This window comes from Phalacrocorax aristotelis, chromosome 2, assembly GCF_949628215.1.
Source record: "Phalacrocorax aristotelis chromosome 2, bGulAri2.1, whole genome shotgun sequence".
Lineage (NCBI taxonomy): Eukaryota > Metazoa > Chordata > Aves > Suliformes > Phalacrocoracidae > Phalacrocorax > Phalacrocorax aristotelis.
Genome location: NC_134277.1, coordinates 120,947,910 through 120,972,906, shown reverse-complemented (window position 1 = coordinate 120,972,906; position 24,997 = coordinate 120,947,910). Strand labels below are relative to the sequence as shown.

Genomic DNA, 24,997 nt, shown 5'->3' with positions numbered 1-24,997 from the left:
TTCTGTATCAGTTGATTGATACGAGACACGCTGTCTTCAATTCCTTATTGATCACACCTGGCATCGGCTTTTCTCTATGCAATATAGACTCACTATTGCCATTCTATTGACTCTTTTTAAATATATCCACTGCCTGACATCAAACGAATTTAAAATGTCTTGTTTTCAAAAAGGTAAATATACCACAGTTTTCCAAGATTTGTTGAAGATGAAACATGAGGGAAAGTTCTCAGCTTTAAAAACAACCTAGGTGCAATTTACTGCTCTACCCCAAATATTTTAAAATGTTTAATTTTAGCAGCTACTCTTTTATGTCACCACAAGTGATAGAACTATTTTTATTATTGTAAACTGTGAAAATAGCATGCAGCCTGCTCCCTGTCCAAACCCAGCAATTTTCTAATTCTGGCATTCTGGCATCCGTATTTACATCCCACCATTCCTAAATAATTGCCAGGTTTTTGCCATGATTTTTATTTGTTTATAATAAGTAACATCAACTTTTGCTTTCCTATCTGTAACTGTAACTGTATTTACACTGCTTTTCACCACTGTATTCTTCCTGCAACTTAGGGAAGTGTACATCAACAAATTGTCCGAGTATCAGACAGGAATTGTTGAAGAACTACAAATGTGTTATACATGCAGTATAATGCATAAAATCACTGCACATGCAGCCTATTAACTTATAGATGTAATATATCAAAGAAAATAAAGAAGCAGAGTCATTTAATAATTCTTGACTTTTGTTTTTCCACTGAGCTTCAAAACTTCACCACTAGATCCATGACAACCTGCCTTAGGAAGATCTGTTACTCCTATCACTGAGCATTTTGTGACTTTGCCATCCTGCTAGTGAGCAATACTGAAATAGCAGTATTGGTCCTGTACAGGTGCAGCATGCAAGAAAAGTTGCTTAAGATCAAAAAGGAATTCTGTAGCAGAACAATAATGTGAGCTGAGCCTTTTCATGTCCTGGCTGCAAACAAGACACTCTCTCACTGTATACAAAGTGAGCCAAAACAGTATGCTGTAGTCCAGCAGTGGGACGGGTTGTGAGGGGACAGGAGAAGAGAAGAACTCGTCAAGGAACGGTTATTTCAGAGGTCTGGGGAAGCTTGATTTTTGTATAAAGCATTCACTTTACAAGCATTACGTGAGTGTAGTTTGAATAAGAATATTCATTTCTATTACTTGCAAGTAATTTTCTGTGACTGAAGAATTGTGTTTTCTTCATGAGCAATTATCACCTCTCGAAAAGAAAAACTATTTCTAAGGTTGCCATTTTCAAATTCCTGCAATGCTTCAGTTTGTCATTATCTCAGAGAAAAAAAAATGCACAGGATTTGATACTTTGACATGTCTTTATGTCAACATGGCACCCAGGAGAATCTCTGCCTGAAACAACAAAAACAAAAATATACAAACCTTTGTCCTGTGCCCAGAACTCTACTGAGGGACCAACCCCACATGCCCACACCGAAATCAGTGAGGTGTCCTATCTGACAACCACAAGCCTGAAGCCTGGTAAGGCAAATTATTCTTTAGCTATGGGGCATGAAACAAAAAAATTGTAAGCCAAAACCTACTCAAAACACACCCAAAAGCACTACTCATTGTCTTTTACAAATCTAAGTCAAATAAAACCACTTGGTGTCCCTGATTGCTTTATAAGGCCGAAAAAGAGGAGTCACTAAAAAATAGTTCCACCAAGTACAAAACATTACTTATACTGTTTAGAAATCACACCAAGAAAATCTTAAGTAAACAATACTTTTTCTTTTCCCCAAATAAGCCCTCTAACATTGAAACTGAAACACCTACCACCATTTTCTTCTCCATTATTATTGTTTGTCTCAGCCATTTCAGGGGTATCTAACTCAGATTCACATCCTAAATCCAATGTTCCATCAGTAGGGCATGTTGATTCTTCTTTCTACAGTTACAAAAGAAAAAGAAAACTAAAATTAACATGAAAAAAAATCAATCATGATCCTGCTGCATCTCCGAAAATAGATTACTGCAGTGTACTGTCATGCTTAACATTTCAAAAAACAGAATAAAATAAAATGTGCTTGTGAGTTACTTCAGAGAAAGACATAAAAACAGACCTTCATGAAACAACTTGAAAAGCAAAAGCAAAAAATCTATTTTGTGAAGTCATAATACACTCTTTTCTAAAAAAAGTCAAAATAAAATGCAAGATCTTCCACTTTTTTTTTTTAAACAGAAACAGACTTGTTTGGCTGTTAAAAATCCTAGTTTTCCAGCTGAGTGTCCACAACGCTTCAGCAAAACACAAATCCTTTAATGTTTCTTTTCTGCCTTTGCCTGTTTCCTGAATTCAAATAGCTGAAGCAACCTGGAGCTCACAAGCATGGGAGTGATTGTGAGTACCTGGATTTGGGCCAAGAATATCTCCCGATTTAAAGAAAAACAGCAGCATTTGTCTTAGTAAATTAGGAAATAGAGCTTCTGAAAACTATTAATTCAACCTCAGGTGCAGAATTTTTAGTAATCAGGAGCAGGAAAATCTATATAGTTTTTTAAAAGGCTTTTTAAACCTTTACATCAAGTAAGTTTGTACTAAATTACAAAAGATCCTTCCCCCAGCCCAAAATTTTAATTGACTGCATTTAGACTGCCAAACATATAATCTCACTTTGTTTCTCACCTCTGCCTCACATTCCTCCAGTCCTGTTGTGAAGCCCCTCTAAGTTTGATCATGTACAGCGAGAAAAAATTTCCACCCCAGAAACCATCATACACATACCAAAAAAGAAAAATAAAGAGGAATAGAAATAGCATAAAGGTAAAACTTCTATCACTATTATTATATTCCTTCTCAAAAGCAACGATGCAACCTGTAAATTAAAAGCTGTTTTATATTAGACTTGCAAATAATTTAGCACTATTCAAAAATCAAACATTAATACAATTACTTAATGAGAAAGTCAGTGATTCTCTTGAGCTCACTGCTCATAAAACAAAGGCCCTTCTGTGAACAACTCTGAAAAAGCAGCATTTTAGCTAAGCTACATGTTTTTTATACCATATGCCACATTCAAGAACATGTATATGCTTTCTAGGATAAAACATTCAATGTTTACTTACATTATAGATCCTTTTAAAAGACATCTGAAAGCAGTTAGAAGGACTATCAGGTCATTTCCTCCCCAAAGAATCTAATCTGTTTACCTTTATATCTATTGAGACGTTCATAAAATGGATTAATAGCACTATGTACTTTCCATATATAAAATTTAAACTTACTTTGAGAGCGTAGAGTCCCGACTTCCCAGGGATTTTGAAGAATGTTCCATCACCTACACGAGTGTTAGTATGAAGCATTGCATTCAGGCAAGCTAATGGAGAGGTTCCACTGAAAAATAAAATTGTGCAGTCCAAGATTGAGTGCCTCTTGTAAAACTATTCCCTCGGTCTATTTTTTTCAAAACTCATGCTTGCCTGGCTTTTTTTTGCCCTCCTTTTTTTTTTTTTTTTTTTTAAATTCTCTCAACCCTGAAAACATCTACATTACAATAACAGGCCAGTTTCAAACTTAATCATATGCATCTGTCCCCTAGGCTCGAGGCAAAAAGTCTGTGAATTATAATTATGCTTTTCTTCATATAGCAACCAGCTCCATATTCTAAGAGAACCGAAGTCCAAATATTTATGTGAAATTACTTTGTAAATAACACCATGAAGCCTCATTTTTAAAATGTTACAGACAATGTGGCTGCTGCACATGAATGATCAAAACAGTACCAAGTTCAAGGGCAGCTGCATCCCATAGGATGAAAGACAACAAAAGAATAATAAAAAGCCCAGAAAGAACACATTTAAAATTAAAAGTGATATATAGTTAAGCCTTCCTCTGGCTTAACATGGTCATCATGTATTACTATACATAAATACAATCACATTTGTACCTCTACAAAGCACTATCTTTTCTAATTAGAGTTGTTTTAGAGATTAAGAGATTGACCTACTCAAGGTAGTAATTGTAATACCACTGTGGAACGCACATTAAAAGATTACTTAAAAAGAAACACACACATTAAGAGAAAAGGAGTACTTGTACAGAGATGTCTTTGTAATATACATATGTTTACATTAGAAAAAGTAAGCATATGTTTCTACCCTAGCTACACTTACACTACTCTGAAAAGTTGATCTAGGAAATGGTGGGGAAGAAGGTAGTAATAAATTGGTTATTTTCATTTTAATTTAAAAATTAAAGTACAAGATTTATAGATGTACTATCACATCTTTGTCCTCATTTACTGACTAATGTACACGGTGTACTCAGGGACTGAATCTGAAACTGTGCTTCTTCCCTGGGGTCCCTAGCCTGCACGCACGCTTATCTTTAGCCACGTAAATATATTCCACTTGGTTAAGTAGAACAATGCCTGTGCATTAAATTGTTTTGCTAAGTATTTCAGTATTAATTATATACTCAACTATAAACCAGGAACAGGGCTTCAGAAGTCCATCAGAAACTACTGGGTTTTATTATGCAATATTATAACACAACATCCAATCTTTGTTGAAAATTGCATGACTGATCTTTTTTTAATAAATAAAACTGGACTGAAACAGTCATCTTTCACACGATGATGTTTTCTGTAGATTTCCATGGCTCTGTTACAACAAAATTAAGCTTTACTGTACATGAATTAATTTAATGGCAAGATGGACAGTGTGGTAATTGCTCTTCCGGTAAAAATTAAACTATAAAGTATCCTCAGGACAGGAAGCCCTGTCCAATAAAAATTATTTACTATTGGTCGCCTAATGTATCACACTACTACATCTAAAATCAAAAAGTACAGGTAGAAATGCTGCTTGTTGATAAACATGTCAGATATTTAACAGATATCTATTTTATGAGTATTCAAAATATAATCACAGAATATGAAAATTCTGACAAGTTGTTGTTGCTTCTTTTTTCCCCCTACAAATAAAACTAATTCCACACCTGGTTTTGATATAATACTATAACAGATTACGAAACTAAATATGGTAGTAACACAATGATACTGCTAGCAGTAGCAGAGAAAACATTACCAGATTTCATTGAGTTTAACGATTACTTAAAACAGTTTTGGAATAAGTAGGATACTTCTCTTTACACATTTTCCTTATTGTATTAATGTTTGACAAGCAAAGACACAAAGCATTTAATAGAGCAGTTCTAGTTGCGTAATTTCTTCCATATGTTAACACACATAACGTGAAGCAATTTTGACTCTCACAGTCTTGGCTCTTTTTAGCGAAACATTATCACAGATTAAGACTTTCTCTACATGATAGAAAGAACATGCTGACTCTGCAGTGGAAGACAAACTCAATAAATCAACAAGAAACAAAACTGTGTGCATGTATGCACGATTTGTATCCTTCTCCTATTCCGATATAGATATTCTGGGCTCCACACTTATTTTTAAATATCAATAACCAATTAAAATGATACAAGACGAATGAACCTAAAACAGAGGATTTGGCAATGTCTTATGACCACTACTGTGCTCACAGCAGATATCTTAATCTTCAAAGTCTAGCCAACTGGCAAGTGAACAATAGAAACTACTCTCTGACTTACAAAGAAATCTGTATCAGCTACTGAGCCAAGAAGTACTTTAACTACTGTTATGCTTGTTTCATACAGATATCTGCAATTCCTAAATAATCTGGCATGCAACCAAAGGGCCATATCCACCCTTCTTGAAAATTGGACTTGGACATGTCTATAATGAGCACAAAACAAACCACGCATACTGAAGTTGCAAATGAAATAATAATCTGGACCCCGAGGGGTGGCATTTATTTTGAGCTAGCAGCTCAAACTGAAATTTCATGGTGTCCTTTACCACTGCTGTTTTGACCCATGTTAACCAACTACTTGCCTATTCTTCTGTCAGCACAGGCACCCTTAAAAGACTGTATCAAAATTCCCAAACGTTACCCAGAAGGGATGCTGGGAATGGTTGCAATACATGCTATCACAACACATAGGACTGCGGTTAGAAAAGCCAGCAATCAAAGATCCCATGATGCAGACTGATGTCTGAACTGTCATAGAGCAGTTTCTGAGGGATCCAAACTACTTATCACATGCTTTCTAAATTCTCCTACAGCCTGAGGACATATTCGTTCTGCTCAGAGCTGCTGGCTGTATTAATACAGCAGCGAAGGACTGCCACATACAAGGCTGAGTATCTTTGAGTGTCAAAAATGGCACAGTTTGACCCAAGTTCTTGAAACACCAAATCAGTTCAACTTTGATTCAGTTAGGTCAAATTGGATACAATATTATTCTACTTTGTAACGTGATATAGGTGAATTTTTAGAGCCATAACATATTTGAAAACAATATCCTGCAAGTTTTGTTGCCATAGTCTACAGGCGAGGAGTATGTTTTACCATTTACAGTCTTCAGATGCAGATTTTCCATGCTATTTATCATCTTTTGGGTGAGATTAGTTTAAACCATTGTGGTATTCTAAAAGTCATTCATACATGGGAGTTGCCCTCTGTAGCAGTATCGTCATAATTTTCTGCTAATATATTTATTTTTTATATATATACATACATACAAGCAGTACACCCACACCCACACTTTCAAATAGATTTTAAAAAAATGAAAAGTTACTTACTTTCTGTAGAGGTGATATGAAGTTGCAACAACCAGCAACATAGGAAAGAGAAAAAAATTACTGATTAGCCTTCCAATAAAGAAGTTGTTACTACAATTTAATAATTGAAAAGACATCAGGCGTTTCAATGTTTCATAAATGCTCTTTCCCAGAATCACTGTAAGTTGGTAGTATTCAGCGCATCTTTCCAAATATAATAAAAAAACTCCTGTACGTTATCAAAGTAAGTTTCTCACCCCAACCTCCCCAGTCAAAAAATATCTCCAATATTTTGTGATTCTGGGCTCCCTCTACTGGTCATGCAGCCGGAGTTACCTAAATTGGAATGCCGGACGACAGTCTCTACACACAAAGCTCTGCAAAAACATGGAGGGGAAGTACAGATTTCAGTTACCCTCTACTCTGCCTGCCTCGCTTCCCAAAACCCTACAAAAATCTGTAAAAAAACCAGTAAAAACACTATATATTTTTTATTGTAAACTTATCTAACGCACAGTTTTGTCAGAAAAACACTGAAAACTTCTATGGTTATACTTTTAATTGTAACTTTAACGGTCTTTGCTAGACTGCTTGCCAAGAGAAAAAAATTATGACCTTGGCAAAAAAAAAAGTTCTAAATATGGAAAATAAATTGACTAAAGCCAACCTGTCCAGACAATATAGTGTGGCAGACAGTGGAAGTTTCCTGATGCTCTGCAGACAAGGCACCTCGGGTCCTGCAGCAGGCAGCATTTCAGACACTCAGCCCCCCTGCACACAGTGTGGCCCCCTCCCAGAGCTTACAAGGGTTGCTCATGTGTTCCCAAATTGAGCAGCAACTGCTGTAAAGGAGCACTTAGCTACTGTAAATGAGCTGAACATTTATTTGTTTGAAATGATGTGCTCATTTTATACAGCTCCACAAAGAGTGACAAGGGAGCAACAATTTTTACTCACTGCTGGAAACAAAGTAAAACCAAAAGGCTTCAGAACTAATTTCTAGACCTGATATGAAGTCACACACAATAAAGTATGTTTATAATGCCTGTAAGTTACACCACTTTTGGAGTACACAAGAGTGATAACAGATAAAGAAAATAAAACTTATGAGGCAAGGTTGAAGAAAACACCTCTGCGTCGTCCAGAAAACAGAAAAGTAAAAGAAGGCATAACAGTAATCTTTCAGAAAAATGTAAAAGGCTGTTGAAGTCAATGGAGATAAATGTTCTTCATGACCACTGGGGAAGAAAAAGAAAGTTCACAGATAGTCTAAAAGTGTGAACGTAGCTGTTGATGTTTTAATCAACACCAGAACAGAGCAGGGAAGTTTGTAAAATGACCTTCAGCAGAAGACCTAATATACAGCAGTCCTGGCTGGTACATACACTGGCCAGTGTTAGCATTTGTATTGAATGATCTCTTGAGCATGTGTCCAGCACTGTATCCTATAATTCTTTATCTCATCAATAAATCAAAATTTTGTTTAAGCCTGAGGTTAACAATATATCCTAAGAATACTTTTTCCAACATATACAGCGGCCAGAAATGCTGGAGAATTGACCAGATGTCTAGATGTGCACTGCTTGCTGCAGTGTTTCATAGAGCAATGCATGCAGTACTGGATGCCCAGTGTGATGAGACCAAAGAATAAGCTGTCCCACAATCTTCAAGGAGCCGTGTGCCCATGGTCTTGCTATCATGTGCCAGCAAAACATCCAAACTTGCCTTACAAGATTGTAGCTGTGCCCTAGCTTGGGAGTGACACACAAAAACCACCAAGAACCTAAGCAGCAATACCAAGAGAAGAAGATAGCTGTCCTGTATATCAAGAAGACAGGCAAACTGCCTCTGACTGCTCTAGCACCGCTGTTCCCCCACAGCCTTGCCTGACTGAGCTGGCAGTGCTGCAGCAGCCATCAGCACTGGGGCCAAGGCAAGCTCTTCCAGCCCAAGCTCAGGAGGAAGAACCAGGAGAGGTCCAGTGAACAGAAGACTGTAAGAAACCACAGGTATTTTACTGTATTCAAATGGTACAAGCACAGGATCCTTCCCTTGGCTCAGAGGGAAGTAGAGAGCACAAAGTAAATGGCTGAAAACTATGCTGATGAGTGCAAGATTTCCTGCCAACCATCCACAAACTTTTCAGCAATAAAAGCTTCAAGTTAGCCTAAGCAAACCAAATCACATGATGATGAAGTCTCCACTGTCTTCCCTGCTTATTTGGTAGATCCCTACTCAGAAAGATGCCAAGCAGTGTATTTGCTTTCTCATCCCATGTTAAATACAGACTACGTGTTCCAGGTAAAATCTCATTCAGAGTCATCCTTCTTTCAATAGACAGCAAATTCATGGACTAAACATGTTAATCCAAACTAAACCAATTTAAATTATCAAACAGAAAACTTTATTTGAACAACCAATTTAAATATTGCTTTTGAATTTTCTTCCATTTATTTTCCTATTGCAAGGCTAATTCATTCATTGATTGAAATGATTAAAATACCCCAATCAGCTAATAAATAGAGCTTTAATGTAATATTACTTTTTGCTAATTGGGAGACTATAAATGCATTCAGCAATTATCTAACTTACAAAAATTAATCTAAGACAATTTCTGATGTTAAAATAGCAATGACATCTTATTTACTAAATCATTACAAATGTACTTGTTTCTGTTAAGTCTTTTTTTGAAAGAAACTGGAATTTGATTTAAAGATTGACTTTAAATGCTGAATGAAAAAACACGATGTGTTGGATATAAAAGGAAAAAATGGAGACCTTTCAAAATATTACATATCCCACATAAATTATTAAATAATAAAAGCATTATCTTTTACTATGTGGGTAGTAGGTAGCTAGGGATCCATCTACTATTTTTATATACAGACTAATAAAACTGCAGAGCTGGTAGATCTCAGCATCTTAAACAAAGTTTTTATTCATTAATTAGAACACGAAAAAAGCATTTTACTTTTCTGAACTTCCAATCGGCTTCTTAATTTTAAAGGAACTACTAATGAGAACTACAGAAAATACTTGATACCTACAGTTGGTGTGACTGTCAGAACTATTTATCTTCTGAAGTCTTAACCACTGAAATAATAAATAAAGTAATAATAAATAAAGGCTTCAGCCTTAAAACAGTTGTTTGCTACAGTTTTACAGGAATTGAAGTGCATACAGGTAGAATATTATTTATACAGTTTGAATAAACTATACTTAAGGTTTATTCCTAATATAAATCCTCCCAATTGCAACTTTAAGCATATTTTAAAGGATTAAAAGATATTTCTTAGAAGAAATAGATATATAAAGTTTATTTTTAATCAATTTTATCCACATTAGCCAAAATTAACATCAGTTTTGCTCTCATTTGGGCAGCACCCTAAAGAAAATTTTTACATCTCTGGTCCTACTTAGGCTTCACACATGGCACCTGACTTTCAGCCTCCAAATATCACAAACACAGCTACTGTTCTTGAGCAGAGCGAGTAAGCAAGAAAGCTCACAGCTATCAGGCAACAAGACAGACTAGTACAGCTGCTTTGACCGTAGCCTCAGAGACTGCAAACAAATCCCAGAAGATGATAGGGGAAAAGACCCATTATATGTACTGCTGACACTGCTTCATGCTCAGTCCTCACATAGATTTTTCTTACTTTTCTAAACCAGATGAAGGCAGAGGCAAGAATATTATCAGTATGATGGAAAAAACGAGGACCAGTACAGACATGCTAAAATGTAACACATCTGTCATAGATACCTCCTGTCTGTCTCACAAGCTAGCAGAACTTACCTATCAGCTTTCACTGAAGTTAACCAAAGTAGTAAATCCCAAATACCTAAAGCAGAAGAATGTAGCGATGAAGTTGAACCTTGCCCTTTGTAGCTTGTGAGGGAGTTACAAGCAGCTGGAATCACAGTTGACTAAAGTGTCTGATACATCACCAAGAAACCGAATCTTTTCATTGCCCTTCAAATGTGAAATAATGTGAAATACCGGAGAGAATTCACCGTGGATACTAAATTCAAGCCAAGTATCATGAAAAAGTATTTTCTGCATGCCTTAGCAGGAAATCTCATTTACAAACTCACCCAGTTTGGTTTTACATTTTGATTTCACCAAACCGGGAATCAGGGAAGGACTCAAGTGAAGCTGCTTTCACAGAACAAACAGGTGTCCTCTATCTCTTAACAGACCACCTGAAGCATTAAACAATGTTGTCTCACCTTGGAGGAGTGGCAGGCAGCCACCCAGAGACATACACAAAGATTATTCAAGTCTTCTGTGAACAAATATACATAATAAAAAATATCGGTGATAATGCCATCACCTTTAAGACCTATTTCTCCCACTTCTAGGATCCTCCTACATTAACCAGTCTCCCTCTGAGCCTTTTGTACATCTACATACAGCCACTGCGTGCAGTGGTTATGTGACATTAACACACACAACAAAGCACAAATGTAACAAACCTCTAGCCGTATGCCATCATGTAAAAACCAAGGTGGACAAGTGAATGAAACTGCTAGCTGAAGGTGAACATGGCAAAAAGACAGGGGATGCCGGTAAGAAAAGGTTGTTCTGTTTCTTTATTTAACAGTTTTTGCCAGACTGGTTGCATTCACCTACGGTCAGTCACAAGTGACTAACGGACCACACAATCTAAGATAATACTTAGGTTTCCTGGTAAAGCAAAGCTCTCATACATGACTATCCATAAACTGTTATCCTAATTCCCTGCTAAGTGTCTGGCTCACTTTTGCAAATGATGGCGTAGACTTAGGGTTTTTTCACCTCTCAGCTGTATTGCAGCATGATGGTATATCTGATCTCTTTTTTTCCTCAGAGGTAAAGACTACTGAAAGCATATCAGATCTGCCCTCTGCTCTGTACAATAGCTTTTGACAGACATTTCAGTCAAGTTCAGCATTTTCACCCTTACCTTTCGAGCACTCTGTGGGATGAGGCCAGGGCATATGAAGTTCTGGAATCCTACAACACTGATAACGAATCTTTTTGATAACTAGAGCAAAGTGTATTATGTGTCCTGGTGCTGGCAGTCTGCGAAAACTTCTGATGGTGTCAAACCTGGGGACATAGCCACAGTAATGTTCCAGAAAAAAAGACAAATGGAATTCATCTGTGGTGAAACCAGAGCTTTATTATGACTCGTCTAAAACAATAAAATGAAAAGCCCCAAGAACAAAAGTTCATCGCAGATCTCAGACTCCTAAAGCCAGTGAAGCTTTTTTTTTTTTTAATCATTTTCTCTCAGAAGAAAGCCTTTACATACAAAAGTTCCAGAACCTGTGTAAAATTTAAAAGTCTTCCTGAATAGAATTTTGCAGTGTTATTGCCACGGATTTCCCCTGAAAATATTTTGTCTTCAAAAAATGTTCTTGAAGGAAAAATTTCCAATGGAGGTACAAATTTACTCTAGGTTTATAATGTATTTGAAAACAAGATGCTAGTTGTATAGCTGGTAAATTTGAGAAGAAAAAATAAAAACAGAAAAATATATCATACCAACGCCACATTGTACACTACAGAAAAAAAGATACAAACATGCTTTCCTGAAATTTAAATATCCCTACACATTACTTTTGTTGTTTCCCCTTGCCGTTTGTCAGCCATGCCTCTGAGTAGGTCTCTCTGAATATCTCAAATGTTCTGAAAGGTGTGCTTGAAACACCATGACACCTCTTCAAATAATATTCACATATGGCAACTAGCATTCATCGACCAGAAAGGAAATGAGAATCCAAGTTTTACAGAGAATGTTTACACTTTTCTGTGTTCCCTAACACCTGGGAAAACCCCAGGTTTTGCTTCTTTGTGAGGAAAAATCTCAAAGAAAGGATATCTAGTAAATGCATCTCTGTACTTTGAATCCTTACCATTTTCTTAGATGTACAAATAATACAAGAAAAAAGCAATGGTAATAAAAAAAAAGGCATTTTGAATGTTTTTTTGAAAGACACAGGCAAAGATTAGAGAGTACTGTTTGAAATCATCCTAAAAGAAAAATGTTTCAGAAAGAAAATTATCCCAAAAGAACAAGAAATCAGTGTGCGTCAGAGATGGTCACGACAGCTAAAGTGTCCTCTGGACTGAGAACACCCTCCTCATTCAACACCTCTTGAAAGAAACTTTGATTTCTTTGTGTAACAAATTCTTATACTAGTCAAATAATACAGTTCTCTCTAACAGCTACTTCCTATTTAAGAATATATGCTTTTTTCTTTTCTCTTTTAATAAAATATTTCCTTTTAATAGTTTTAACTGATTTCATTAAAAAGCAGCAGAACATTTTTTCATTTTCTAGTCTAATACCAGTGATCACCATGAAAGATAAAATTATAAAGAAAGGAAGAAGAATGAATTCCTGCCACATGAAAGGAACTCTGGAGCAGAGGTTAAAAAATGGCTTTCTTAAAGAAACCATGGTTTTGACATATATGATGTCTTATTTTAGTATCAGATTTCACAGGCCCTTGTGGGTTTTAAATACATATGTTTAGAAAAATGAAGTAATGACTGTGCTACAATCAAAAATGTACTAAACCCAAGAAAAACATTGCCACAAAATGTGCAATACATAAAATGAAAAAAACCACCCCACCCTTCCAAATATTCTTGGCTTCAAGTTGGGTGAAGGTTACTTCTCAAAAAAAAAAATTAAGGTGGAAAGTAAAGTGGCTATGCTGAACAAGACATAGTCAGTAATCACTGAATGCCTTTTGGCCCCTAAAATTTAATCACCCTACACAAGAGAACTCTATTAAGTTATCCCAAGTTCTCTTGTTTAATTTGGCTTTTTAATTGGCCAGTCTCCACAAATTTCTCTGTAGTGCTTTAAGAATATCTTGTGTGTATTATTGAGATATAACTGGTTAGTCAAATGCAAAATAAAAAATACACCCCACTCCCCCAAAAAAAAGTTACAGCTATTTTTAAGAACATTCAGCTTCACCAATGTTCACACACTCATATAATCCTAACCTAATTTACATTGGAAGGAACTTCCAGAAGTCATCTAGTCCAACCTCCTGCTCAAAGCAGGGCCACTTGGATCTGGGCCTTCTCCAGTCAAGTTTTGTGCAATCTCCAAGAATAGAGACTTCATGGCCTCTCTGGAAAACCTCCTCCCGCGCTTAACTGCTCTCACTGGGAAAATATTTCTCTTACTATCAAATCAGAATTTTCCATGTTCCAATTTTTGTCTCTTGCCTTTCATTCTTTGCTTCTCATGCTGTCACTATGCAACCTCCAAGAAAAGCCTGGCTCTGTTTTCTCTACACTCTCCCATTAGTGAGCTGTGGACTGCCATGGGATACCCCTGAGCCTTCTCTTCTGTGTGAACAAGCCCAGCTCTCTCTCAGCCTTTCCTTATACATCATATGCTCTAGCCTCCTGCCATCTCAGTGAAACTCCACTGGACTCACTCTGTGGTACATCAATCTCTTTCCTGTACTAGGGGACCCAAAACTGGACATGTTACTGCAGATGCGGTCTCATAAGTGCTGAACAGAGGGGAAGGATCAGTTCACCTGACCTGCTGGCCACGCTCCTGCTAACACAGCCCAATACGGGCTTGGCCTTCTTGCTGCAAGGGCACATTGCTGGACTAATATCTGCCTTGTTAGCTGTCCGGACGCCCAGGTCATTTTCTGCAAAGCTGGTTTCCAGCCTGTTAGCCCCCAGCCTGTACTGCTGCATGGGTTACTATGTCCTAGATGAAGGAGTTTGCTCTTGTCTGTTGAATTTCATGAAGTTCCTGTTAGCACACCAGTCTTCCAGTGTACCAACTGCTCCTTCCAGTTGACGATCATCTCCTAATTTGCTGAATGTGGACAATGTCCCATTGTCCAGCTGTTTCACAGCACATTCAACGATAACAGCCTCAGCATCAATGCCTGAGCAACACCACTTAGTAACAGGTTACCAACTGGGGTTAACACCTTTGATGAAAACTCTTTGGGCCCTGCAGTCCAGGCAAATTTCCACCCAGCTTATTGTCCACTTATTGCATTCCTATCTCACCAATTTGACTGTGAAGATACTCTGGGAAATTATGCCAAAGGTCTTGCTAAAGTCAATGTAAGCAAATCCACCACTCTCCTCTCATGCACTGAACCAGTCATCTTATCATAGGTGGCAAAAAGGTTGGTCAGGCATGATTTGCCCTTGCTCGTCCATATTGGCTTTCTACCACATTTGCTTGACTTTTTGCACATTAGAACGGACCATTCTCGTTCACCAAGGAAGACAAAAGAGCCTTCTTGGGCCCTTTTGTCCATGGTCTGATGATCAACCACGGCCAAGGCAGTCATCAACCTTCACACCTTCAATCAGTTCTTCCTTGTTCATGTGTAACAAGTCCAGGACAACACATCCCCTAGGTGGGTCACCAATCACCCGCATCAAGAAATTGACTTTCAGGAGTGTCCTGGCTTGCTTGCATCCCCCACAACTACTATGGCCTACAATAATTGCAAAGCCCCCAGCAGTTACTTAAAGGCCCTACCTACTTCTTCTTGGCCAGACGGTCTGTGGCAGATGCCTGCCATGACATTACTCATGTTGTTCTGCCCTCTAATCTCTCTCTTAAGTGCTCGACAGGCTCAGTACCCATTCCAAGGCAAAGCACTGTGCACTCCTGCCTTTCCTTTGCATGTACCGCCCCTATTTGCCAGCCTGTATCTATCCATCTATCCATAGCAACACTCGCTTGTGTCAACTATCCCACCACGTCTTTGTAACCCTAGGCAGCTCTGCAAGAGAGCACAGACTTGCAATTCCTCCTGCTTGTTTCCCATGCTCTGTGCATTTGTGTACAGACACTTGAAATGGACACCCCAGTTATACTGCCTGCATAAGGAAAGTGCAAGGCTTCTCCAATCATGTTGTTCCCCACACACTTCCTCAATGTTCTCCATGCCTTTACCTCTCTTCAAATTGCAGCAATCCTCCCATTATATAACTACTTCAAAGCCCTCCAGAAAAGGTTACTGTGACCATCAGCAGAGATGCCCTTGCCACACTCCATCTCATAGATCCTGTGCCTGTTCAACAGTCCTTATTCCTCTCAGAGGGTACCTTGGCTTTGCCTGTGACACCGGCCATACTTTGACTTGAGGGATGTGCCTTCTGCCAGCTGCGCATTTCTGCCTCACTGGCAGGATTGAGGAAAACACCACCTGGGCATTTGTATTATTCATCCTTGCCCCCAGGGCTCTGCAGTAATTTTTTATGTACTTGGGCTCACCCCAGTAGTATCACGGTGGCCACCTGGATGAACAGCAAGGGGTGAAGTCTGAGAGCTGGACACACCTCAGATATGTCCATCTGCAACATCTGCAAATTAAGCATACAACAAGCAGTAAACCTCCAGCTATAGCAAGTACACCACGTTGGCAGATGGGTACCTCTGTCTCTGTCAGGATATGGTCTCAGATAACTGCCACCCTCCTTTTCTTCATGAACACATTTGGCTGAGCCACACCTGGCTCTGATGTCTCTTCCCTGACAGTCTTGCTCACCTCCTTCCAGGGCACTACACCTATCCTTCTCCGCAGGTCAAGAATCCTCCTTCTATTGCCAGAAGTTATACATTTCCAACTTCCCAATCTTAGGAATCTCTATCCACAGCTCGTTTGAATATCGTTTCTAGCTGCCTCTACTTCACATCGCAGAGCTTAGGTTCTTGCTTCTGCAAAGATCTTCTTAATCTCCCATTCGTCCCCTCTCATGCTGCACAGTCTACTCATCTCCTCCCAGAGCTTTCACCTGGCAACTCAGCACCCTGACCAAAGTGCACTTCCCATGGGTGAGGCCACAGCCCTTCCCAGAGCGAGTCCTAGAGCCAGGAGTGCAGCACAAGACCTGGAGTGCTCTCTGGGCCTCTGATGTGCCAGGAACAGTCGCTGGTGACTGTGTATGCCCTATAGCACATCAGCACCATCACTGCACAGCCCTAAGTAGTCCCACATTGTCCTGAGCTAATTTTCTGCATCCCATTGTGATAACTGAATGTGATAACTGCTAGGTCTCTTAGCTCCTTCTGTTTCCTGGGCTCTCGGAGCTGTACTCTTGCTCACCAGTTATACAGCTATTCCTCAAGCATTCATCAAACAGGTTCTTGACACTGCAACAGTCTGCTGAAGACAAAATATGTAGGTAGTACACAACCAGCAAGCAGCCAACAAAAGCTGTCTGTAAGACCTGACAGAGACAAATGCCTCCACAGGCTGGCTCTGGCCTGCAGCAGTAAGCCACTGAAGCTCCCAGAAGCAGGAGCTCCCAGAAGATTTCCCCTGAAGCTTCCTGAATAAGCCTGGAATCCACTGCAACTGCTAGGTCTCTGATTAGCTGCCTCTGCTGGAGATCTGCAAGAGAGTATCAAAATATACTGCAAAGAACAACAGGACTTCTGAGCTGCTGCACCACCCACAGAGGAAGCCCATGCAGCATCTGATAGTGCCTTCACTTACTCTGTTGCAGAGTAAAAAAGGGAAAAGGCAGCAGAATAAAGTGTTGCCAGAAAACCACTGTGGGCCAGGTCTAGTTCAGAAGGTTGAGTAGGACTCCTACTTTATCATGCTATACCAGGAACATAATCCTGATGCAATCACAACTTCCAGCCACACTCCTCCCCTCACTGATGAGAAGAATCTCTAGCCTTACCATCCACAGCAGGGGCTTTTGTTACCACAGCTGTGTCAGTGGCAAGACACAACACTGCAGTTACGCCAGCAGTAGTGCATCTGTGTACCAGCATGGAAGGCAATGGAGTAGTTTCTGCTTTTACCAACAAGGTCTGCACCAAGATTAATACTGGGCTCATGTCACTTTGAGCCAGCTCTGCCACTCGAAGCAGCAGCTTGAGTGGCTCTCCTCTAAGGCAGACCACATGTTCCTGCCTCCATGACATGTTCTCCCTACTCCCCCCTGCTTTTTTTTTTTCTTTAAATCTTGATTATTTCCCCAAACAGCCATGTGAATGCTTGTGCCAGCACCCAGGGAGGTGGGCAGTCCAGAACAGGAAAGCGGATTGGAGAGAGTGGGATTATTCTTTCAGCTGCAATATTGGTTTACAGTAACTGGAGAAGGATGGCCTCAGTCTGACACAACTGGTTCCCATTTCAGACTCCTCAGAGCAAGGCCTGTATTTCACCTTTTGTCAGTAATACAACATGCTCCCTTCCAGCCGCTCCTGAACCTACGTGCCAGATGCAGCTGGCTCACCTCAACTGTAACCCCTTGGGTTGCTACATCTGGCATGAGAAGATGCAGAGGAAGGGAGAGGCGGGGGTTCCACCCTGCTGAGGGAAAGCAGAATTACCAAGGTTGAAGGAGCCCCACACGTTCTCCACTTGAGCCTAATGTCATGTCCCTGCTCTCCCACGTGATTTCAATGCAGTCTTCCAGTTGTTGCCATTAAAACCAACTAAATCAATGAGTCAGAATAGGTGCTTACATATAGACGTCTCCTTCCACCTTCTCCCAGTAACAAAAAGAAAGCACAAGAGGCAAACCACAACATGCTTGTAAGACCTATTAAAATTAGATTTTAAAAGGTAAGCATATTTCAGAGAAAAGGCTTAAATTGTGGCAATATTTAACCATTTCAAATAATAATCAGCAAGTACTGCTGAGCGAAGTTCACTAACTACAGTTTAAAACTATTGTTTACATGTTATGAGAATTATGGATTTCTTTTTTCATTTCAAAAACCTTTAGATCTTGAATATGTTACCCAATGGTGAGCTCCTAGACTGTAATATGAGATTACTTTATTAAATAATATTTCTCCCTGATAGAAAGGACAGCATTAAAGCAAATTGCTACGCTGAACTTAAAAGTGATTTATTTCTCTTTACTCTCACTAGCAAAAAATCTTATTAAGTTTGAGTGACCCTAATTAAATTGTTTTATTAACTTTGGCCATTAAAAATTGACACATGCCAAGATGCTGGCTTGCCGGAGTTTGTTACATTGTGCCATTTCAGCCACACCATCCATCTGCCTAAGTAATCAATTTTTCAAATCAGCAAGAAATGTTTTAATGCTTATTACAATTTCTATGGAAATTTTTACCTGGAAAGAATGTATCTATTCATTGAATGGCAATGCTGAAACCACCAAAGCTTAGTTATTTTAATATAAGGATTTTACAGTTTTTACTTGATGGAAAGTAATTTCCAGGGTCTTGGTTACCACATACCAGTACCACGGACAAGCTCTTCCAGCCAGTTTAAAATTTCAACTTCACTGCTGACAGCATTCAGTTACAGATTCCTCAACCACGGTGGACTTGCTCAGACTTGTTTCCTTTTTATTCTTTTATTTTTTTCTTTCATTTTCTTTCTCTTTCTTTTCCTTTTCTCTGCTCTTTCTCTTTTCTCATCATCTTTTCCTTTTTTTTTCTTTTCTTGCTCTCCTTTTCTCTCTTTCATTTCTCTTTCCCTTTTTCTCTCTTCTTTCCTTTTTATCTTCTCTCATGTTCTCTGTTCTTTCCTTTTTGCTTTTTTCTTCCTTTTCATTGCCTTCTCTTTTCTTTCCCTATATTTATTTCCCCTCTAATTTCTTTTTTCATTCCTCTCTTCATTCTTTCCTCTTTTCACCTGTTTCTTTTTTCTCTCTTCTTTTTCACTCCTCTTTTCCTTCTCCTTTCTTTCATCTTTTTTTTCACTTTTTTCTTCTTTTTCTTTCTCTTCTCTTACCTCTTTTCCTCCTGTCTCCCCCACCTCCTTGCTTTCTCTTTCTTTCCTCTTGTGGTGGGTTAGCCTTGGCCAGCAGCCAAATGCCCACCCAGCCACTCACTCCCCCTCCTCGACAGGAAACTGAGAAAAGGGGATGAAAAAGCTTGTGAGTTGAGATGAAGACAGGGAGATTGCTTACCAATTACCATCAGAGGCAAAACAGACTCTACTTGAGGGAAATTAATTTACTGCAAATTAAAATAGATTTGGGTAGAGAGAAACAAAGACAAAAAAAAAAAAAATTAAAACAACAGGTCCCTGCTTCCAGGCTCAACTTTTCTCCTTCGCTCCCAGTTCCTCTAACTCCCCCTCACTGAGCAGCGCTGAGGGATCGGGCCGGGGGGTGGTTACAGTCAAGTCCATAACAGCTCCTCTCTGCCGCTGCTTCCTCCTCACGCTTTTTGTCTGCTCCACTGTGGGATCTCTATGGGCTGCAGGTCCTGCGGGGAGCCTGCTGCCGCCTGGGCTCTCTGTGAGCATCAGCTCCTTCGGGAAATACCCAAATGTTCCAGCGTGGGGTCATGCGCAGGCTGCAGCGTGGATATCTGCTCCAGCGTGGTCCTCCACAGGCTGCAGGGCAACCTCTGCTCGGGCACCTGGAGCACCTCCTCCCCTCCTTCCTCACTGACCTCAATGTTCACACTACTGTTTCACACTCAGCCTTTTTACCCTCCTTTTCTGCCTGAGTGCTGGTTGTGCCCTTTTTTAAACATGTTACCACAGAGGCATCACCACCTTGGCCGAGGGGGTCAGCCGTGCCCTGCGGTGGGTGGGTTGCATCTGGCTGGAACCGGCTGTGTCAGGCCTGGGGCAGCCCCGGCCCCTCCTCACATGCCGCCCTGCAGCTCCTCCACCAGCGCCTTGTCATGTACACCTCTTCTTTCTCTCTTTTCCTTTTCTTTCATTTGCCTTTCCTCTCCCCTTTCTCTTTCTACTCCTCCATCTTCTCTCCCTATCTCTTCTCTCTTCCTCTTCTCCCTTTCTTGTTCTTCTCTTTTCACTCTCCTCTCATGCTCTTCTCTCATTCTCTCTTGCCCTCCCTTCTCTCTCCATCCTAGGACATTTCCTGTTGTGATGAAAAACTCATACTTCTTTTCAAGCAGAAGTATAAAAGAATAATAAACCTTTTTATGAAACGAGAACAACTGAGATTACTAAATTTAATTTTATTTTTGTTAACTTCTATTGAAAACAAAGTGTATCACATCTTATTCCTTCTCACTCACAAAAATTCAGGGAAATTTCCTCAGCTTTTTTTCTGTTTCTTCTCCCCAGTTTTCAATGAGGACATGACTTCTAACTGAAGGAATTTAGAATTTTGAAACCAAATGTAGAATTCTGGGATAATTATGCAAGAGCTTCATGTTTATTTTTAGCATCCAAAACATTGTATCCAACCCAAAAAGAGAAAAAGTAAGTTAGAACATTTGAGAATGACCCACTTCTACATCTTCAGTTCACACTCAATTGACAAAAAGAAAAATATTCCAAAATCTATTGTTTCATGTGAAAGAATGAATTAATGAAAAGCAACATGTCCCCCCTTACAAAAGATTTTTCTCAATATTCTTGTAACTGAAGAGTAGTTCAGCTCCTGAGAATGTTTTACAAAACCACCAATACAGACAGAAAATTCAAACTGATATAAAGAATAAGGAAACTGGGAGTAACCACAAATAAGTAAAGATTAGATCAAAAAGCAAATGACTGTTTTCTAGTAATATTTATTCCTACAAAAATATTTCTGTAAGCGAGATGATACTTTCACACTTTACATTAAAATAAATGTAACTACTACAACTTTGCTGACTAATAAGTGTCAATTATGCCCTTAAAATATTTTTGTTAAGAGCTCTTAACTGTAAGGAAAGACTAAAAATAAATATAGAACAGGCAATTACAGCACATCCTGTCCCTTTAAAAATATAGCAACATATGATTTATTGTATTGGGTCAAATTAAAATATTTGGGTGGATGTGAAATGTTTAAGTTATACTTGTACATAAGGGAGTTTAACTTGGCAAAACAGCATAGCAAAAGGTTTTTTCATTCCCTCAAAGGACCGAGCAGATACTTTTATTTTTGTGTTTTAACTTAATCCAGCTGTTGTAATTCATACTATTAGTAGATCTCCATATTCTTTTTTGACTTACAACAGCTCATTAAGTCTGGAACCGAGAGAATTAAGTTTCTATTTAACTTATAACTAAGTGTCAATCTAATTTCAAAATGTCACAGACAATGTTTTAAGACTATAACAATAGTAACCATCAAATAATTTCTAAAGACAAAGCATTGATAAATGAAATAAAAATTTTAGACTGGTCATTCTTGATAGGCACATCATTCCATCTGGAAGTAAGCTTGATTCTGCTGAAGTCATTAATAAAGTGCCTTTGAATGTAGGGGCTGAGACACACATGCATATACAAAGAAAGAGCCAAAGAAACGTAACATCAAGTGACATCACAAACAAAATTCAGTCTTAACCAGAAATTGTTTTCTGTTAGTCATCTTGATCACTTTGTCTAAATATGTTTACTAAAGAATTAAATAGTAAGTATAATATTAAATCAATTGACAGTAGGAATCATGTAATGAATTCCTGGATTGTACGTCTGGGCATAAATAATCTTGTATGACTACAACTTTAGTTTATACCTTTCAGTACATCATCTGACTGAATGACATTTTGATGCAACTGTTTACATCAATATCCTTAAGCTGCTACTACTACAAACAGAGAAAGGTTAATGGCTGGACTGGGTTTAGTGGTGTTGGTTTTGGATTAAGGGCGCAGACGGTTAAGAGTATACACAACAGTTTGAAACTGCCTAATTTCCACTGCCCAGGAAAAGACTCCCTGACAGAAAGCAAGCATTCTTTAAAAAAGACACAAACCAACAGCTTCCTGCTTGTCAGATATTCTTAAAGATTTCTTCTCAAGAAGTTCCTTGCTGTCATTTATAGGCTACAGCTTTTTTTTCCTTTGTGATGACTGTAGGGGACACGTTATTTTTGACACAATGATTCCATATTTGATAATGGCTACTTAAAAGTATTTCCCAGTCTATAAAACAAAACTCCAGGTGTATTGGTAACATAAAAAAAGGAAAGGAAGTAATAACAAATAATGGGGGCCATTTGCAAGAGAAAATAACTGTCTAGATCCCGCTCTTGGTTTATTTCATTTGTAAATGAAATATAAAAGCATGCAAGTGAAGCTCTTTTAGGAAAAAAAGGTGGAGAATGGTATGTCTTGATAGATTCCTGATAGCAGATAAATGCACCTTAAGCAAGTTTATTGAAACATAAAAAAGATACAGCAGTAGCTATGGATGCTGTAAGAAGATAAATCGGGTGACTCAGCTATTTTTGCTTGTTTTTCCTTTAGTAAGTACTACCTTCCAGCAAAGGAGCTACTACATTCTATTTTCCTTTTCTCATATTACAAACAAAATGAAAAGGAAAAGAAATGGGAGAAAACAAATAGATTTGTCCTCTCATTTAGCTATTGAGGGCAAACAGCAAAACTGTTCTTAGGAATCTTCTGAGCAGAAGATGGGAGCTTTCTATAGCACTGAAAGAAAATCAGATCTTGCATAAAACATATTTTTCCTTCACATGAGAGTACAAAAGCAAGCAAAAGATGTTTAGGCACTTTTAAAATTCTGTTTTGAGATGAAAGACATGCACATAATTTAATTTCACAGTCATTAAGAGGACTACCTGTGAGACTCAAAATAAATAAAATGGAATTGCTATAAGCCAGCCTTAGATAGAAAAGAAATTCACATACGTAACAAATTTTCCGAACAGTTATACCTGATCTTTTTCATAGTCCTTGGACAGTGAAATTCTGAGGCTTTTTTTGGTCTTAGTTCTATAAAAACATACTTCAAAATTTTAAATTAAGTATGCCAGTGCATGACTATAAGAGTACTAGTAAATCTTCAGCTCATGCAATATGAAGATAAAAAAAAAATAAGATGAAAGAGTTATTTCCATATTTTTTACCCTTCAGTTAAGAAATGGTTTAACTACAGGTAGACTGAAACACATACCCATATCTTTATAGAAACATTAAGACATCCACAGCAAACTGTTCCAGAAAATAAATTATTACTAGAAAATGATGCTTTCATATAAAGTCTGACAATGTTTTCTTCTTTCACATTCAAGTAAAACACATTTAATTCAGTCTGCCAGAAATGGCTATGCTTCTGCTCTGTAAAAAATATGCTAATGATGAAAATAAGAACTTGACAATTTACTGAATACTAAGTGGAAAATCTGTAATGAATTTGCCATATTGTAGCGTTCAGTTTAGGCCCTTTTTTTTCCCCCCAGTTGCTGTGGAATACTAGAAATAGCATAAAAAAAGATTATACCATTTTGTGGGATGTTCTGCATGTCCTTTAAGACATAGTGCTTAGAATATAAAGAGTCAGCTATGGGATAAATGAAATTCAAAGCAGTAACAAATAATAGCTTTAAATACTAACTTTTCAATGCAAAAGAGAAATACAGAGAACAAAACAGAAATGCGAAAAAAATCTAACCCCAACAAATAAATCTCAATCAGCAACTAGCAAGTTGAAACCTAGAATAATTCATTTTACACCTGCAAGAAAAAGCAGCTTCTTAGGTTACTCAGATGTTGCAACAAAGGCTCATAAATCCATTAAACCAGGCACGCCTTCAAGTTCCCAGCCAGACTTCAATTTTCACCACAGGTTTTAAGTCTTCAGCAGATTAAACTCTTTTGCTAAGAATATTTTACCAGAGTGTTCATTCAAAAGGTGAACCCTCCCAGCTAAAGTCTCCATATCATTCTGTATTTGAAAGTTTGATATATATGGCTGCTCCTGACAGGCTTGTGTGTTGAATCGCATTGCCCAAATACTTCCTAAAGGAAATAGAGTAAATTATTCTTGCCTTTTCTAGGCACAACAGAGCTGAATAAAGTTGCTGGCTACTCAGCAACAGTGCTCACATTTTGCCCCTAACTAGCATACATTGTATTAAGCTCTCTTGCAGGCCTTGTTTCTGACTTTTATTTTAAAATACTAGTTTATATTACCTATGTACTTTAATGTTAATAACTGAGAGATCTTCATTTCAGAACAATGATGGAAAGAGAACACATTCTGTCAAATCTAGGTTTCCCAAAAATATTGTTGAAAGTTTTGGCTCTGGACAACAATGGACAACTATTACTGGAAAGCCTTTTTAGGTCCTTCCTGTTCTTAAAAAGATGCTGGCAAAGCAAGCTGATAAAGGTATTAAAATCAAAGAACATATATATCTATCTACCTTCCACATAGTCATGGTTCAGTTCATAGAACTGTAGGCAGACTTTGGATAAAAGAACATGAAAACGGGAAAAAGTCTGTAGACTGTGGAAAGCCTCATTTCTTTAGTAATTTAAAAAAATAAATCAGGCTTGAAGCACTACACTCTAGGAAACATCCTATACACACACACAATAACAAAAAAAAAAAAAACAACTACCAAAACAAAAAAAAACCCCACCCCAAACAAATAAACAAAAAAACCTTGCACTGATGGGAAGATGGATTAA

General features: G+C 38.2%; 1 protein-coding gene across 1 annotated transcript in view; it reads right to left on the bottom strand.

Moving 5' to 3' along the window:
* The window catches only part of ASXL3 (ASXL transcriptional regulator 3), a 132,285-nt gene that overhangs the window by 73,166 nt on the left and 34,122 nt on the right, over positions 1–24,997 (bottom strand). Inside the window, exons 4-5 of the mRNA XM_075084955.1 lie at positions 3,274–3,382; positions 1,825–1,936 (exon numbers count right to left, since the gene is read on the bottom strand). Coding sequence (XP_074941056.1) covers positions 1,825–1,936; positions 3,274–3,382 — 221 coding nt within the window. The remainder of the gene's footprint in view (positions 1–1,824; positions 1,937–3,273; positions 3,383–24,997) is intronic.